This window comes from Vigna unguiculata, chromosome 3 (genome assembly GCF_037176805.1).
Source record: "Vigna unguiculata cultivar grain cowpea cultivar isolate G323 ecotype 2 chromosome 3, ASM3717680v1, whole genome shotgun sequence".
NCBI classification, from domain to species: domain Eukaryota; kingdom Viridiplantae; phylum Streptophyta; class Magnoliopsida; order Fabales; family Fabaceae; genus Vigna; species Vigna unguiculata.
The window spans coordinates 44745740-44764066 of NC_140794.1; the positions used below are offsets into that span (position 1 = coordinate 44745740).

An 18327-nucleotide genomic window follows, 5' to 3' on the forward strand; every position below is an offset into this window, starting at 1 on the left:
ACCCTTCATTTATTCTTCCAATTTTTTTTTTCAGACTAAATCAATTCCGGAAAGCACTCACCACTCTTATTCCCGATAAAATCCGGAATGATGAACTACAAGAGCAATTTGATAGAACGCAGGATTAAAATGCCCTAATTTTCTGCTATAACAGACCGATACGGTCTAGCTCTTACAACAGAAAAAATATAAATAACTAAAATATTGTATTGTAATATTTATTAGTTGTTATAAATTTAAAATACAATTTGCATCTTAAAAATATTATGATTTTTAATTATAATACAATTTTACTTATTAAAAATATTTATTCACCGTAAAATTTAATAGTACAAACAGGATTTAGCTAACATGTGCAATTTGAATAGGCTTCCATAACTAGCTATCAATAGCAGCTATCATGATAGATTTTTGTGGTTGCATGGTGACATTTACCACCATCCTTTTATCAGGGTGCATACCCTTACTTTGGAAGCTTCTAAATCATCAAACACATCTTCTTCATTTATAACAACTTGAGAAGAATCACCAACAACTATTATATGATAGTTTATAGTGATAATTCACATACTGCTTAATTGAAATCTACACGTCTGGACGCTAATTCTGATCAAAAATACGATTGTGGCAAGTTGGGTTGCAAGGGTAGGCACAATCTATCTGTTTAAATGGCTTTCGATCATAATACCAGTCTCCAACTGCCTTTGCAATTGTCTGCAAAGTGTTCAGAAAAATATGTCAGAAATTTTGATGCACACATATTTTAGAAAGGAAATCTTTATGCAGTTTCTTACTGTGCCGCCTAACACAGGAGAGTCATTTCTCAGCCATGTCTCTTGTGTTCCAGTTTGGCAGTGAGCATAGCAACCATCTATGAAATGCCCTTTTGATGGAGAGTTCCCAACAGAACCAAATGCCCTTAGGAAATCAGTCCTGAATACTGAAATCATGCATCAAATGAGATCATAAATTAGAGTTTTGGTATCAGTGAATTTAAGTGTGACATGTTACTGAGATCCGAAGATGTTCACCTTGCATTACACTGAGTTGATTTGGTGAGCAGTTTTTTATATCAAGCTTGCATTCACGCCAGGTGCCATGGGGATCAGCAGCACCTGGTGCCACAATGTTTTTGATCTGAATCAAAGTAATATGTTAGGGATCACAGAAAATATTATATCATCACTTATTAATAGCAATATGGTGGTAGCAACATTAACTTTATGATGAGATGAGTTATTGAGCACTTCATTGGAGGGGAAATATGATTCACAATTTCAATCATCTATCATTTACAGTGTTCTCATTGGAAAACAAAATGTTCATATTGGTATATATAATATAGTATTCTAAGATAGAAATCATGTGTAGGAAAACCTTGGCTCAGTTTGTGACAGTAGAATTTTCTCTAAAGTTAAGCAAAATTAATCACATTGTTTTGTATAAATCCTCATATATGAATTTTGAGATAAATGTCAGAACTAGCACCAACTGATCAATGAATATAAACATAGTGGCCTTTTTAAGTTGGGACAATACGTAACACCATTTCAGGATTAAAATGATGTTTTTTTTTTTTTTTTGAGAAAGAGAATAATCTGACCTGCCATGAATCATAGGCTGCATTTACGAAGAAGATTGGCGTACTGATTTGTGATACCACATTTTGTGGGAAAAAGCACTACAAATTATTCAGAAGAAGTATTAGTAACACCAAAGAGTCACAAAGGTAAAAAAAGTATTGGAATTCACAAACTTACCAGCCCTGGTCTGAGTCTTGAAGTGCAGGATGCAGGCAAATTCTTAGCTGAGCCCTAAAATAAAGAAGAAAAAGAAGGTTAGTCACCATTGGTGAAAGCTTCAGAAAGTTTCTTCTAAACAGAGAGAGTGAAAACATTAACAGCATGTGCTTGTGAGATGGTACAGGGAAACATAATGAGAGAAAGAACAAGTACATGTGTTTGAACAACTTGACTGTAGAACTCTTCAATGCGCTGTGCCCCAGAGACATCCTTGCTGTTGCACAAACAAAAACATATTGAATCATTACATTACATGACTTAACAAACTTCAACAGAATTCAGGTAAAAAGGATAACTACAAAGCAAATAAAGAAGCTTACACATTGATAAAATAACCAGCATCTGCAAGGCATTTCACTTTAGTTGTTCCAGGTAGCAGTGATTTGAATCGATCACAGTTTAAAATTGCAGCCAATCCTCCAGCAGAACATCCAGAGATAATTGCCTAAAGTCACAAGTTTCAACTAGTGAATTAAAAATTATTCAAGATGAAGACAAAAGTACGTAATCATCAGTGTGTCCCATACATTTTGAGCGTTTTTCATTCCTTTTGCAAGTAAATCATCAACAACGGCAGCAAAAACCCTTGCTCCTCTGAAGTGCAAATTGGTTGCCTGATTTATAAAATAATCTTATAAAACGTCAGCAAAAAGAAAATTAATTAATATTTTCCTACAAATTTACAGTGCAATATTCCTTTGAACTTGTAAAACTTACTGGATCAACAGCTTCAACATCACCAGTAAATGATGACCCATCACAATACCTAACCTTGATTCTGTTCCAATCATAGAAATCTGGAACATATAACATTTTTAGGTATAGATTCATGAGATAAACAATCAAAACACTGTTTATTAATTTGTAGACGTTACCTGGATTGAACTTTTTACTGTTACTAAAAAATCCAGAAAAGGAAAGTTGGGTATCCATTTTCTTAGATGAGCCTAATCGAGTGTCCCTACGAGAAAGGCAAGAAGTGACGTTGTTGCACCATCCTCCTCCCTAAAAGAAATTGTATTAAAGATCATCAACAAAAATAGAGAACTTACCAAATTTCATATATTGCATCAAGAGTAGGTTTCACCAAAAAGGACAACCTAATTAACCAATGTTGTCATATCTATACAACGTTAAAAGAGATATGCTAATAACATACTTCTTAAATATACTCTTGCTTATCGGTTCATTCTCTAAAAAATTTATAAGGAAAAACGTACGTATATACAGAGAGAGTCAGACTTAAAAATGAACAAATATTTATAAATCACGTATCAACGCTATATTATATTGAGTTTAATTATCATGTAATGAAAAGAATTTTCAAGGTCAACAATAAAATAATTTTGAAATGACTTTTAAGCTAGTTATTACAAAAATCAACATATTTAACAAACACGGTCTTTAATGATTGGGTGAGAGTGTGGAAACTAAGAAGTGCACAGGAACAAAATTCTATGGTTATTATCTAAAGTCATTCTGTCTTTCACTCCTCCTCAACCTAAATCCTTAATTCCTATAATTTCAATAACCAAATTTGAGACTTAAGAATTGAAATACATGACTAAGTTTCAAGGTATATGTTATTACATTTCTTGGAACATTTTGACCAAAAACAAAGAAAAACATGGGATACTTTTTAAGATAAACTAATACCAATAACAAAAATGTCAAATTCTCCCATGCCCATTTATGTGGGAATACCTTCATAAACCTTGGCAAAAACACAACCCATATAAAAAATTACAAATGCACCTTCTGATCCAGTTCTCAATTTAACAAATCAATATTTGTACACGTACTCAGAAAACATAAATGGAACAAACTCAAAGTTTAAATTAAAATGGATGTTTTCCTGAGTTGGTAAAAGACTCTCATGATATTGAAGCCATGTTGCAGAAGGAAACATACCTCAAAGTGAACAATCCAGTTGTTAATCCCTGCTCCAGAACCCTTATGGAAGTGGTAAGCTGGTGGACTCCCATCCAAACAAACTGCACAAGATTTCAAACATCAATTTCAAACCTACTATAAACAATCCTAAAAATAGAAGAAATTTCTCACCAGCTCCTTTTGCCACTGCATTTTCAACAAAAGTGATTCCCACAGGAACCCCTTCTGCCTTTAGTAATAGTAGCACACATATTAGCACACTTAACCATTGGCCCATTCTACTGGCCTTCATTCTGCACCAATCAAACAAATAGCAAACAATAAACTTATGCATAAAAAAAGAGAAATTGCACCTTGGAAGTATCAATAGGGTGTGTTCTTTATTTAACATAAAGAAACAATATGTCGTACAAACTTTTTATAAAACCAGCGTCATCACACCAAAACAAGGACAAGTTTTTATCATTTTCCTATCCTCTCATCGCATCACTTGTGCATTCAAGTTACCAACAAATGATCAACTCTACTAATTTCCCGAAAATAATCAACCAATAAGTTTGATTTTATAAACATAAAATGAGAAAAGACAGAGGAAATCCTTCAGTTGAGCATGAACTGGCAAAAAGGCACCTTTTGATGTTGTTTTGATAGAGTTTTCAGGCTTAAATTCTTGCACCGACAGAAATGCAGATTAAAAAAGGCACGAGAAATATGCAGACAACATAGAAAAGACATGCATAGTTAAGTTAGAAGAATCTGATCTACAAATAAATTACAAGATATTATTATTAGAACCGTTGTTGCAAAGGAAGATGAAACATTTTAAATCCATTGAACAATCTTCGAATCAGTAAAGAACTTCATCCGTTTGGCATCAGAAAGCTTAATCAATTCAACAAAGCAGCCTAGAAAAACGAAATATGAGACACTATCACACTCCAATACCCCCATTAGTACCTACAACGGAAAATCCACAAACTAGCATTTCCCTATTTGAATATCAGACCAAAAACAGATAATGGATCCCATCCCAACACTTCCTGGATCAGCAACTCTCCACCATGGATAAAGTTAAAAACTTTTCCAGCATTCAAAATGCCCATAACAGAAACTTCCCACCCCACAAACTACTGACGAGAAATTATTAAAAAAAAAAAAATAGTATGAAGAAACAAAGAAGATATACATGAAACACAGTGGGCTATACCTTAAATGGTAAGTGAAAGGATGTCGAGGAAAATGGTGGCCTGTAAAATGCTTCAGCTAACGACAAGTCTTCACTGAGGAAGATAAATGTGGTGTTGATGCACTTGGAACTTGCAAGAACACAATCTTATATACACATTTATTTATTTTATTTTCTTTTCTTTTTATTTTCCTAGGAAAAACATTTTGCTTTATTTGAATGGGTTATGTTAACGCGTAGCACCTTGACGTGAATCTTTATTGCTGAGAGGGAAAGAATAGACAGAAAAAAGATAAAGACGTAAAGAAAGGGAGTGAAGTGAAGTGATAATGAGTAAAAGAATTATGTTTTTATTTAACAAATTTAACTTAAAGAGTGCTTTTTTTTTTCTAACGTAAATTACTAAATTATGACAACCTTTCTCGTACTATTGAGGTAAGAATAACAGAAGTGAATAGGTCTAATGTCAAATGATTTTAAATATGTATTATAGTGATTAATTATGAATTTTGAACAAATAGTGTTTGATTAGTTTTTTCTTTTAAGAATGACAACAAATCAAGTAATATTTAACTAAAAATTGCACTTATATTTTTTACTAAAAAAACTACAGGTTATAAATAACAATTGTCAAACAAAAACTAATAACTAAGGTTGTAATAATTTAAATTTGATTACATATATTTAATTTATCGAAATCAGGTCCGACCATGATCTTGCTAGCTAAATGGAAAGATTTAAGACCCTAATTAGAGGGAGCTAATTTTGTTATGCTTTAAGAAAATATATACATACATATTTAATTTATGTCTTTTAGCTATCTAATTAATTAATTAATTACATATCTCTATACGATAAAGATTAAACATTCATCATTAAAAATAATAAGATTATATAAGATTCTCAAAATCAAGAATATTAAAGTTATTATTTCTATGTGTTTATTATGCTATTTTATTTTAGTAAACTAAAACATCAAAAGTTAAAATTTCCTTAAAATATAAAGAAAAAGACACTCTGAAACTATTTTCTTTTTTAACTTTCAGTTGTTTAATATTTACTATGGGCATTTTATTTTGTTTATTAATCCTATTCTATTTTACTTTTTGAAAAATTTTCAATTAATCTAATTGTTACGTCTAATTTTTCATCCTTGTCCAAAAAGACATTTTTATGAAAGTGAAAGAAAAGAAAAAAAGAAGAAGAGAGAAAATGAAGATAAGAATTAAATAGAGAGGTATAAATGCATAATTATTAATTAGGTATGACACAACGTCAACATTTATCGACATTGTTCTTATTAAGAAAGCCGTGAATCTATGGTTTGAAGAACGTTGGTTGGGGCTACACCTGGAACGCGCACATGTCGGTGATTATTTTTTATTTCGGACCCACCAAAATACAATTCTCATACTGTTCGCGCTTTGACATGCATGCATGTTTGACATGTTTAACGCTGATGTTTGTCCCATAATTTTTTCTTTTTTATTATTTATTTTACTCAATTAATCTAACTTTCTGTGTTAAAATTCATATCATTATATACTGATTATAAATTTCCTTATTTATTCATTAAAAAATCTTCTGTTGAATAAATTATGATTTTAATTTGAATCCAATAAATAAATAACAGGTTACCGGACAAAGGCATGCATGCAGAGTCTCTCACTTCCAAGCTGTCATCCAATAAAGCAAAATCAAATTCGGTTGCATTCGGTCCTGTTCGGAAACAGCCCCACATGCTACCAAAAGTCTTTCTCCCACTTTCTATAAAGAAAAAACTTATGAATTTGTGTTTTACAATATTTAACTACATATGTAACTGTATTCAGAATCTACATAAGTTTCCTTTTTAGTTGTTACTTTAGATTAAAGAGGAGGTTGAGGAAGTGGAAAAAAGAAAACAAATAAAAGAGGAGAGAGTACAAATTAAAATTGTTTTTGATTAAGAGAAAAAGGAAAGAAATGAGTGGAAAGATTATAAATAACTTAATCGATACTGTATAATAAATTTGTTTATATATTAATATATTTAAAATGTAATTTGTGAAATATTTTTTTAAAAATAATTTAAAATATAAATTCATTTTTAAAAGTGTAGAAAACCAAAAAAAAAATATGAAGAAGGACTTAGGACTTAGGTCATCAAATTTGTGACAACGACTTAGAGTTTAGGAGAGAGAATTATTGCAAAAATTCCGTCTCAATCATAAATTGTTTGGGGTTCCTGGTACTGTGTAGAGAACAAATAAATATACGAAGAAATAAATATACGAAGAAGGAGATTATATATTATTTAGTGTATATAAAATGTTATAATAAGTGTGTTATATATACACAAAGTTAACCCTATTAGCTACAAGTAAATGTGTTTAGAACACGAGTTTAGTAGATGCATCGGTGGACCTTGGTGATGACTGCTCTTCCAAAGTTTTTTTGTTTTAGTTTTTACATATATTTATATATATTTTTAAAAATTATATGTATATATTATTTTAAGGGTTAAATATGTTTTTGGTCCCTCAAGTTTCAGTGAATTTTGGAATTAGTCCTTCATCAAAACTTTATGCCAATTTAGTCATTCATCTTTCAAAATACGTGAATTTAGTCCTTTAAACCAAATTTTGTTAAGTTTATCTGACGTTTCAAGCACATTTCATGATAGTATTTAAGTTAATATTGAAGCAAAAATGTGTCAAACAGTGTAAATAATTTAAATACTATCATGAAATGCACTTGAAACATCAGATAAACTTAACAAAATTTGGTTAAAATGACTAAATTCATGCATTTTGAAAAATGAAGGACTAAATTGGTCAAAAGTTTTGATGAGGGGCTAATTCCAAATTTCACTGAAACTTGAGGGACCAAAAACATATTTAACCCTTATTTTTATTAAGTTTATATTATGAAAAATATAATAAAAAATTAAATAAAAATTAATGTGATAAATACCTTTGTCAATAAAAGAAATTATAGTTATGTATCTAGTTATAAGATAAACCATTAAGAAATTGTGAGAAGAGAAAAAAAAAAAGACAAAGAAATAGATTGAGAAACAGATATTGAAAAACAAATATGTTGAAAAATGCATTCTCACAATGATCTCACATAGAGATTGAATAACACATTCTTAAACACATTCTTTCACAAAGAGATTGAATAATCATTCTCATATGATATGTCCTAAATTAAGTTTTTTCCCAAAATATTATCAATCATCCTAATTATGATTTTAGGAATTTTTTATAAAATCGACATAAATCATACTTATATTTTTTTCCCAAATTAGTATAATCCTAAATTTGAAATTTAGAGATTGTGTTTATTTTATGATTTTTTTTTTTATAATATGATAGTGAATGATAGTCCTATTTTTCTTATTTTACTATCATGTGTGATTGTTTTAAGTAGAGAAAATGAAAAAAATGAATTTTTTTTCAATTAAAAATAATAATTTCTATATAAAAAATCTAATTTGGTACCTTTAGAATTTTTGTCTGAGTTTCGCTACTAAGTAGATGAGTCTAAAACATGAGTTTATGTTAACAAAAAGTACAATTAAATAAAGAAATGAAGTTTGTTTAAAACCAATTGATAAAAATCCATTAAAAATAATGTGTTAATATTTTAATCATATTTTTTTAATTTAAATTTTAGTATAGCGAATACGAATATTCACTATACAACCACTATAATACATGTGTCTGTATCATTAATATGCGAGTATAAAAGATACGCATATTCATTATCCACGAATATTCATTCTTCCCCATTACAAATTCTATCCGTGCATAACCACATATAAGAATTTATTTTACATCCGTGTTCTTCATATTCTTGCATAAGGTCTAAATCGTCAAATTCTAATCGGTTTGTGATTTTTTACTTTTAAATACTTGATTTCCATATCTTTATATATATATATATATATATATATATATATATATAACACTAAAAAATAATAGTCAAAAACTACTGCTTAATAGGATCTTATATAATTACTATTTAAAAGGTATACATAAAGTATATAAATTGTTTTATTTACACTCATCCATAAAGATTAAACTATAACCAAAATAAATTCAAATTCAGCTTAAGAACATAAGTTAAAAAGACAGTAACTACATAGTTTTTTATAAGATAACAAGTAGTAAAATGTTAACTAAAATCTAAACAGTTGCGCTATCATTACCATTGCCAAGGTAGCCAACACCTAAATTATCATTTGTTCATATCAAATAATGGTGATCATTGCAAAAGGAGAGAATAACACAAGTACACAAACACATAAAAGGGTAAGCTAATTACAAAAAAAAAACGCATATATAACACTGAATAAAATTGCAAAACAATGCGCCAAATACACCAAACTAAACAATATCAAGTAACCCATCACACATAATGACATTCTAGACTCAATTATTCAGATATAGTCATTGATGTATGATTCTTGGTGGTTTTTGTACTTGTGGTGGTCATTGCTACCTATAAAGTCATTGCCAATGAGTTTCACCCTACTACATACAATGTTAGTTCCTTTAATTGTCATAAGAACCTTGTGGTCGTTCTTAATTATAGGACCTCATGCCCTTCTCACTACGTAGCCCATTCTACTCTACATGAGTCTTGAATAAGCATTAGAGTATCAGGATAAACCACGAGTATTGACTCCTTACATCAATGCACACACTACTAATTTCATCAAATAGGATTTCCTCCATGGAATCCCCTACATTCTCACACAAGCATTTGAAAGACATATTAGAAACCATACAACATATGCCTCTCTTGAAAATCAATAATTCTTATCATTTTATCCAATCCAACTTAACAACACATTGTACGAACTGTTTGGGATTTTAAAAATAAAGTTGGTTGAATCAAGAACCAAATGCAAAAAGAACCAAACTCATTTCAAAGTGATTTATTAATGATACCAAATTGAACAATTGCAACCTTATACCACATTACACATCACCTGTCAAAATAAAACAATTTCATTTCCATTCAACTTAAGAATCATATTTCTCCAAGACCCATAATTTAATCTCATATACATCAACTTTCAGCATGACACTATAACCCACCAAATTCAATATATTTCTCATAAAATAGACCACCACATCTTTGAATAGATGCATCAATTCCGTAACAATTAACATTTTGAAAACTCAACTTTTCTTATCAATACATGGAATTAATTATAAATTAACAAGAATCCCCAAATTTGCTAAAAATGAAAATTCCAAATTTGAAATAAGAACAAACATACAGTACCATAATTCAATCGAAAAACAGACTAAACCACAATCATTAGCTTCCCTTACCTTGAAAGACAACCCCAAACAACTTTATGAAATTCATCAACCCTTTGACTCACAAAACCTTTTCTTCAACCTAGAAACAACGTACGAGCGATTAGACCAGAGGAAAGAACTACTGATTAGAATAGAACTTAAACCAAAACCCTAAAAGAATGAATAAAATCCAAGAAAGATCGCAATACAAAACAAAAATGCAGTGGGAATCGAAGGAGGTTGAAATTTTTTACTTAGGCAGCGAATGAAGAAATTGATCGGGTAGATTCGAAGATGGCTCCGCGGCGATCGAAACCCCTACCTCTAATTATAAGGAAGATGAAGTGAGAGTAAGAAATTGGATAAAAAGATTGAGATGGGGGTAGAGGATTGTAGTTTATAGAAAGAAGGTTTATGTGTTTGAAACTAAGAGGGATTCCTTTTTGTTGTTTTTAAAAGAAAAGTATTATTATTATTTTTTTAAGGGTTATATATATATATATATATATATATATATATATATATATATATATATGCTATATTTATATTTGTTGAATAATATTAGTATATGATAATTTAATAAGATAGGATTAAGAAGATACCCCATGCAATAAAATAGCATGAAATAAATTATTAATATTAGCATAAAATAGTTGGACTGAATTTAAATTTTAAAAATATGAATTTGATTTAAAATTAATTCATCAAAATTTAGTTAAAATGATTTACATGAGTATAATTATGAAATGAACTTGAACTTTTGGACTTTTTCGCACCTTATTAATGTTGCTATTTATATATGAAAATGAAATTGATAATGTACATTGAAAAGGCTATTGCAACCAATCTTCGTGTAGGTGTTATTAAAGCCATTAAACTATGAAAGATAGTTTCTTAAACTATATCCACGCAAAAGTATACTTCAGCTTCATGTTAGAAGATGTTCAATAATTTTTCTTATTTATTAGAGTTATGTGTTAAAAAAAAAATAGTCATTGCAATATAATAATTCAATTCATGTCACTGTTTATTTAACTGGTGTGTTTCCAATTAATTGTGTAATTGATAGATAGACTCATTATAAAATTAATTGCACATTAATTATATTTAAGATCTAACTACATCTGATAATCCAACTATTTTCAAAAATTCATTGATCAATATCTGCTCTTTTTAAAGTGGAGATATCAAGATCTTAAATCTGATAGAGATTAGTACTAAAAAGTTTTAATACATATTCTAATATTATTACAATGTTATCATGATAAATATGAACATACCTATATATGAAAAAAATTATCGTATTGTGTTAATGCTGAATTGTTCTTATTCTAATAATTATAATAATTAAAACAACAGGAAATTTCTTGCTGACATGGCTGCAAGTGATGTGGTTCTGGCATGTGTTAATCTTAGTGATTGAGATTACAAAGATTTTTGACTTGTGACAATTTTTAAATGCTTTCATGCTGAAAGCTTAGGTTGAAGGCAAAAGTAGAAAAATAAGTATTATGCATTTCCAAAATGGAAGATGTTTTTAATATTGTTATATAATAATTTGAATTTTTTAATTCTATTGTTGTTTTGTTGTTGTTGCGTATATTAAACACATGTAATTTTATTTTGAGTAGAAACTCGATTGTAGGTTTAACATGTTTTAAGGCATTGGACTAATTATTTGTTCTCTTTAATATGTTTAACTCCAATTGAAGCATAAGAAATTATATTCAATAAACTTTGCCAGTATAGAATTTATAACTTTTCATATACTTGACTATTTTAAATGAATGTTTTTGGAGTGCGTAATATGGAAAAGTACATATAAAGAGACATTTGTTTGGTCTTAAGTATATCAAACTAGTTTTGTTGGAAATCGGAGTTAAAAACTATTGAAGTTAGATTTTAGAATCACTCAAGAAGTTTTGAAATCAAGAAGCTGTGATTCTTGAAAGTTAATGCATTTAAAAAAAAAATAGACGAAATAACACAACTTCATTAAATTTTTATATTAATTGTAAAATGTTTAAAAAAATTGAAGATTTGAAAAGTAAAAAAAATTATAAACGAAGCATATCTCTGCTTTATCTAAGTGATTTTTTTTTTTTCACGTTTTACTCATCCAAATGATATGAGATAAGTTTTACTGGAAGTAAGACTTAAAATCTTCAAATTAGGTTTTGGAATAATTTAGAAAGCTTTTAAAATAGAAAAGCTAGAAGATTTCAAAGTTTAAAACAAGGGTGTAAATAATGGTCATGTTTAGAACTTAGTTTTAAATACAAACAATTCATATTAGCTTCATCCACTTGAATATTAATATTTCATAATAAAATATCTTTTAGATTATTTTCCTCCCCTATTAAGTAAATTCAACACAACATTTATGTAGGATAAGAATTTAAAATAATTAAAGTATAATATTTTATTAATCTGTAAGTAGTTTTATAATTAAAGGTATATGTATAACACTCTCAATATTTTAATTACTTAAGGATAAAAACGTTAAAATAAACAATATTCAAGATTACCCGGAGGTTTTCTTTTCATATATCTATTGATTCTTTCTGTCTTCTTCCAGAATTCTTCCAGCCTTATTCATAAAGGGCTCAGATGGGGAACCATCTGATAACGAATATGATGATCAGTTAATGAAGAAGTGTAACCAAAGGGTCATTTGCCAAGTTAAATTCAGAAATTTAGTACTTAAAACCTCTATCTACCAGAGCCTGAATCGTCACCTCCAAGTTGTAAGTTTGCTAGCCACCAATCATCAAAATCACATGTTCCTTACATGGAGGGGCATCTTGAAGCTTCCAAATCCAACAACACGTACCTGAAGAAATTAATATGAATTCATAAGTACATAAGATCAAATACATAGAAATTGCACAAATAGAACGAAAAATTCGGAGGGAGGAAAAGAAAACCCTCACATTCAAGGTAGAAAGTGTCTCCACTTCTCCTGTATAAACTTCAAATATAGTCTATGCATTATTCCAGTAGCCCTTTTTCTAAATCATGATCCCCTCCCTGCCCTAAGATGGCAAAATCATTCGGTGGATATGAATTCCTGTTCGTTGAAGTTCTTATTATTTTCTTTTTGTACGTGTGGGTAGTTGGTGATGATGGTTGGGAAAACAAACTAAATAAAATTATAGTTCAAATTAAAAGAGCAAATAAAACCGTAGTTACCATTCCCAGATTGAACATTTTTCTCTAGCTGTAACATTATATCTGACATGTCATGCTCGTCATTGCCATGCTGTTGATCAAGTAAATATACCATGTTTACTACTGAAGATCCCCTGGCTGTTTTCCTTCAAGTCTTTTATTTGTCTCCAATACCCATGAGGTTTGCCATCCGGGAAATGCCTTGAGATATATGACAGGTTCAGAGGCGAAGGTAAATATAATGGATATACACAAAACAAAACCAAATGCTCATAACTCAGATTGGACATATAGATATGAATGAAACTATCCAATTAAAGGGCACTCACCAGACAACAAACGGAAAAGAGGGATACGATATCGGTTTGACCATTTGGCTATATCCCTCCTCTTGTTCCCATCATATCAGGGTAAGTCTGCCACTGGCAGGAGTGGATTGCCACAGATCACCTGAAACATGGATAAGCAGAAACTAAATCCCTGCGCTATGACATCTGTTCAATCACCATCGAATAAAAGTCACATATTAAAAATGCCTTAGTAAGTAAAATTAAGTAAATGTTATGCAATATCAATATGGAGTATTGTGTTAAACGTTGTTTTGGATGAAAGAAATGTTATTAAAGAATAAGGTGAGAAAGCACACCCGATGGAGGATATCTTATCCGCCAAAACTGAAAAATCACAATGCCTATAGTCTAGAGAGCAAGAAGATAACAAGAATGCAATAAAGCTCATAAAATTATAACCCTTGGAAACGGCTAAAAACAGGATACTGCGGAACCCATAAACACAATGTATATTACAGCCAATTGAATAGTAGAGGTCTACTCTTTTAAATGTTTACATGCTGCCTTTGTATCTCATAATCACTAGAATCTGCTCCAGAGTAGGACACGGCAATCGCAAGCAATAAATTCCAACCAAATTGTTCCAACAAAAGTAGTCAATCTACATTGTAAGACATAGCTTCCAACCTTTTCTGAACTAGTTTTTGAAATTGGAAGAAAAATGTGAAAATAAACATACCATCAAACAGGAGTCCAAAGTTGAAATCATTCCATCAGGTATCACAGGGAACCAAACATAATCATGTAAATAATAAAAGTTGCTCTGGCAAAATAGTAATATTACCGTTATAATTATCAATGCACCAATCGATCTTTAACACTATGAAAAATATACAAGATGGACAAAGTAGAAATGTTTCTAACATCCAGAGAACATGATGGTGAACATAATTAAAACCATTAATATCAAGAGAAGACAATGTGGAACCAAGAATGCTTGGTTTTAACAGAAAAACACACATTAATTGCTCTAATTAACCAAGAGTGAAATCACGGCTAACAAAGGGAACCTAAAGAAGTGTTTATAACCCCAGGATGGTCAAAATCCTCAAACCTTAATCTAACACTATTTCCCTAAAATCAATAATTGGACAAAACTAAGATATTATCCAAAAGGTAGCTCAGAATAAATCATATATTCATTCGGCATCAACGACTCCAAATGGAAATACTTGCCTATGGAGCAAATGCTTAAAACATCCATCTTCTTATAAAACTATTATCAAATAATTGTTTAAAGAATCAAATTAAATCAAATAAATAAAGGAAAAACAATTAAAAAAAATACAATTTAAAGAAAAAAAAATTATCTTAAATGACTAACCTCTAAAATGCACGACTCCTTTTTCAACTACGAAGCCAAGTTCTTGCATGTTGCTTTAGTTGTTGCTAGTCCTCCACGCATCTAGATATCAAGCATATGAAACTTCATCTTACAAATAGCTAGCGTTTTATAATCAAACTAAACAATGACAGGCTTAACCATATACGCCCTAGCATCAACTAAGCATCAGAAGTTTGAGAAGTTTCCTCATCATTTTTTATTGATAACTGCTGTATGTGGATGCAACCTGTGAACCAATGTGTCATAAGTAATTTCTTCTTCCAAGTGTAGTCCCGTGTTAGAAGTAACTTCTAGCTCCCTTTCCTTGCAATATCCCTTTTGCAGTACATTGTAAGTGATGGTATCTGGAGCTATTCCATTTCTTATCATCTGATTTAAAAGTTTTGTAGCTTCTTTCACATTTCCTAATTTACAATATCCATCAATCATAATAGTGTAAGTAATTTTATTTGGTTGTATACCGTTTGAAGACATTTCCATTAATATACTCCCCACTTTGTCCATCTGACCTAACTTACAGTAACCACCGATTAGAGCAGTATAACAAAATATATTTGGAAGCAAGCCTTCATTTCTCATCTGTTGAAAAGTTTCCTTTGCTTCATCCACACAGCCAATACAGCACATTCCATGTATTAGAGAAGAATATGTAGCACAGGTAGGTGGCATGCCCCGACTTTTCATAGCATCACACAGTTCGAAAGCTTCCTTCAGATTCCCAACTCTACAGTAGGCTGCAATAAGTATGTTATATACAACAGAACTTAGCTCTACTTTCTCGTAAACTAACTTCTTAAGCAATTTCACAGCTTCTTCAATCTGATCAGCCTTACAATATCCTTCTAATAAAAGTGCATGTGTATATACATTGGGAACTAGGCCATATTCTTTGGCTTCATGCAAAAGCCTATGAACATCATCTATCTTACCCATATCAGCCAACCCTTTCATTAGGAAATTGTAGGTATATGTATCTGGTTGGAATTCTTGCTGAACCATTTTTTCCTTGAGTTCGAAAGCTACATCAATTTTACCCCATTTACAACAACCAAAAATAAGTGTGTTGTATGAGATCTTATCCAGTACCAAACCTTTTTCAGTCATTTGTTTTAGTACTTCGAAAACTTTCTCCATGCTCTCTCGTTCACAAAGTCCATGGAGAAGCGCATTTGAGGTCACCGTATTGGCAGCAAGCCCTTTACCTGCCAGCATAAACCAAAGCTCAATGGCCTCCAAATGTTTTTCACATTTACAAAGTCCGCAGACCAATGGGGTTAGCAAGCTATCGCTAGCCTTGATGTTCCTAAACAACAATTCTCTAACTATTTTTAATGCCGAATCCAACCTAGATTTTTCCAATAATTGATGAATCACATATGAACACGCATCCATGTTAACAGACAAACCACTAGACAATAGGTACCCCAATACCTGCTCAGCCTGCTCCATTTGATTGCTCCGGCAAAATCCCTGTAAAAGAGTATTAAAAGTGACAGAATTAGGCTTCATGCCCTTCAATACCATGTCATCCCTAATCCTCAATGCCTCAATCATATTCCCCTTCCTGCAGTACCCATCAATGAGTGAGTTAAACACAACCTCATTGGGAGTAAAACCCATGCTATACATTTCCACCAACATTTCACTCGCCTCCGCAAACTTCTCAAACTTCATCAAACCATTGATGAGTGCACCATAGGTCACCACACTCGGATTCACCTTGCTCCTAACCATCCTATCCTTAAACCGAAACGCCTCGTCTAACCTCCCACTTTTGGACAACCCATCAATCACATTGTTGTAAGTAACCACATTCGGCGAAACACCAAGCTCCTCCATCTTGCGGAACAAGTCCACTGCGTCCCCAACCCTCCCTCCCTTGCAAAACGCGTTAATTGCCGTGGTGAACGTGAAAACATCAGGCACAACACCCTGACAAGTGACATCAAACACCTCATAACTCTTGTGAAGTTCATTGGCCTTCACCAATGAGCCCAACAAAAAATTGCAAGTTTTCAAACACGGGAAAATGCCCTTCTTCGAGAACATGATAAAAATATCAAAAGCGCAACGGAAGCCGAAGCTCTTGTACTGAGAGCAGAGAATGTGGAGCAACAAATCCAATTCGCCGTGTCGTTTATCCGAAGCCTGATTACACTCCAGCATCGATGAAGCTATTTCGCGGAGCCTGTTCTCATGGTCGTGAAACGACGTCGGAACGTGGCCGTCGATCAAACGACTGAGCAAAAACCTGGCGCGCGGCAAAAAACCGGAAGCGAGAAGCGAGCGAAGGAGGAGGCAATAGGAGCGAACGGTGAAGCGGAACTTAAAATGGTTAGAGGCAAAACGGAAGAAGTCGAGTGTCGTTTTGGGGTTAACGGTGTGGTGGATGGGGAAGAATAAGCGATCGAATTCGTGCGGGGACAAATGGGGCAAAATGGATTTACATTTGGAAGAATCTAGAACTCTGTTGGTTAGAATAGAAGGTAGAAGGGTGAGAGGGGCGTGGTTAGAGGTTTGCGGAGGAGTGGGGTGAGGTGGCGGCGGGGGGGTTGGCGGAGGAAGGTGGCGGGGTTGGTGGCGGAAGGCGGTGGAGGTGACCCAGGTGAGGGGGCGCGTGAATATGGGAGGAGATTTGGGAGAGGAGAGCCTGGTAAAGTCCATTGCTGAGTGCATGGATTTGAGGTAGGCGATGGAAATGGTTTTTAGTGCATTTGCGGTGTGGAAGCCATTGGTTTGGTGGGTGTGAGAGTGATAGAAGGGTTACGTTGATGGGTTGGTTCCCTCAGGTTTGGAATTGATATTGAACTGTTCCGTGGTCAAGGTAGAAGACGCAGCAAATTCGGCTGGCCTCTGAAGCGAGGCAACACCGTGAGCGTGGGACGAAAAGGGGATCAAAAACGGGCCATCTGGTTCACGAAAAACCTGAACCCGGCCCAATAATAAGGTTGTCGGGTTTTTTTTTTTTTTTTTATCTATTTTAGGGGTTTGGCATTCTTGCCCACTACGTCGTCTTCTTTAAACCCCATACTTCGTTTTAAAACAAAGGGTGAAGATCAATTTTACCCTATTCTAATTTTCTAAACCCCGTATGAAAGAGGTATTTCAAACTTGTCTCTAATAAGGTCTTATAAGGACCAAGTAATTCGACTTTTATGATTGTAGATACTCGAAAGGATTTAAATTTGGCGAGCAAAGATTGTAGGTAGAAATGTGAATTCAGTCCAACTATGATAGGGAAGATTGCAATTTACTTTGGAGAAAATCTTATTATTTAAAG

At 32.1% G+C, this 18327-nt stretch overlaps 2 protein-coding genes across 7 annotated transcripts; both read right to left on the bottom strand.

The window, feature by feature from the left end:
* Positions 1–288: 288 nt before the first annotated feature.
* On the bottom strand, positions 289–5049 carry LOC114174900 (pectin acetylesterase 8-like). The gene is made up of 13 exons (XM_028059634.2): positions 4903–5049; positions 3867–3988; positions 3714–3796; positions 2678–2807; positions 2520–2599; positions 2330–2416; positions 2123–2247; positions 1956–2016; positions 1761–1814; positions 1604–1681; positions 1032–1137; positions 795–940; positions 289–714 (listed from the first exon to the last, which is right to left on the bottom strand). The coding sequence occupies exons 2-13, from the start codon at positions 3985–3987 to the stop codon at positions 601–603; spliced, it is 1185 nt and encodes a 394-aa protein (XP_027915435.2). The 5' UTR covers position 3988; positions 4903–5049; the 3' UTR covers positions 289–600.
* Positions 5050–9188: 4139 nt separating this feature from the next.
* Positions 9189–17957, bottom strand: LOC114178577 (Tetratricopeptide repeat (TPR)-like superfamily protein). Of its 6 annotated transcripts, XM_028064572.2 has the most exons (7): positions 15027–17955; positions 13682–13802; positions 13374–13553; positions 13115–13251; positions 12710–13014; positions 10212–10281; positions 9189–9613 (listed from the first exon to the last, which is right to left on the bottom strand). In XM_028064572.2, exon 1 carries the CDS (start codon positions 17721–17723, stop codon positions 15237–15239), a length of 2487 nt encoding a protein of 828 aa, XP_027920373.1. In that variant the 5' UTR covers positions 17724–17955; the 3' UTR covers positions 9189–9613; positions 10212–10281; positions 12710–13014; positions 13115–13251; positions 13374–13553; positions 13682–13802; positions 15027–15236. The 6 variants fall into 6 exon arrangements, with proteins under 6 accessions (XP_027920373.1, XP_027920372.1, XP_085527662.1 ...); XM_028064571.2 differs by having other exon boundaries at positions 9189–10281; XM_085671536.1 differs by lacking the exons at positions 9189–9613; positions 10212–10281 and having other exon boundaries at positions 12622–13014; positions 13682–13846; positions 15027–17957.
* Positions 17958–18327: the final 370 nt, after the last annotated feature.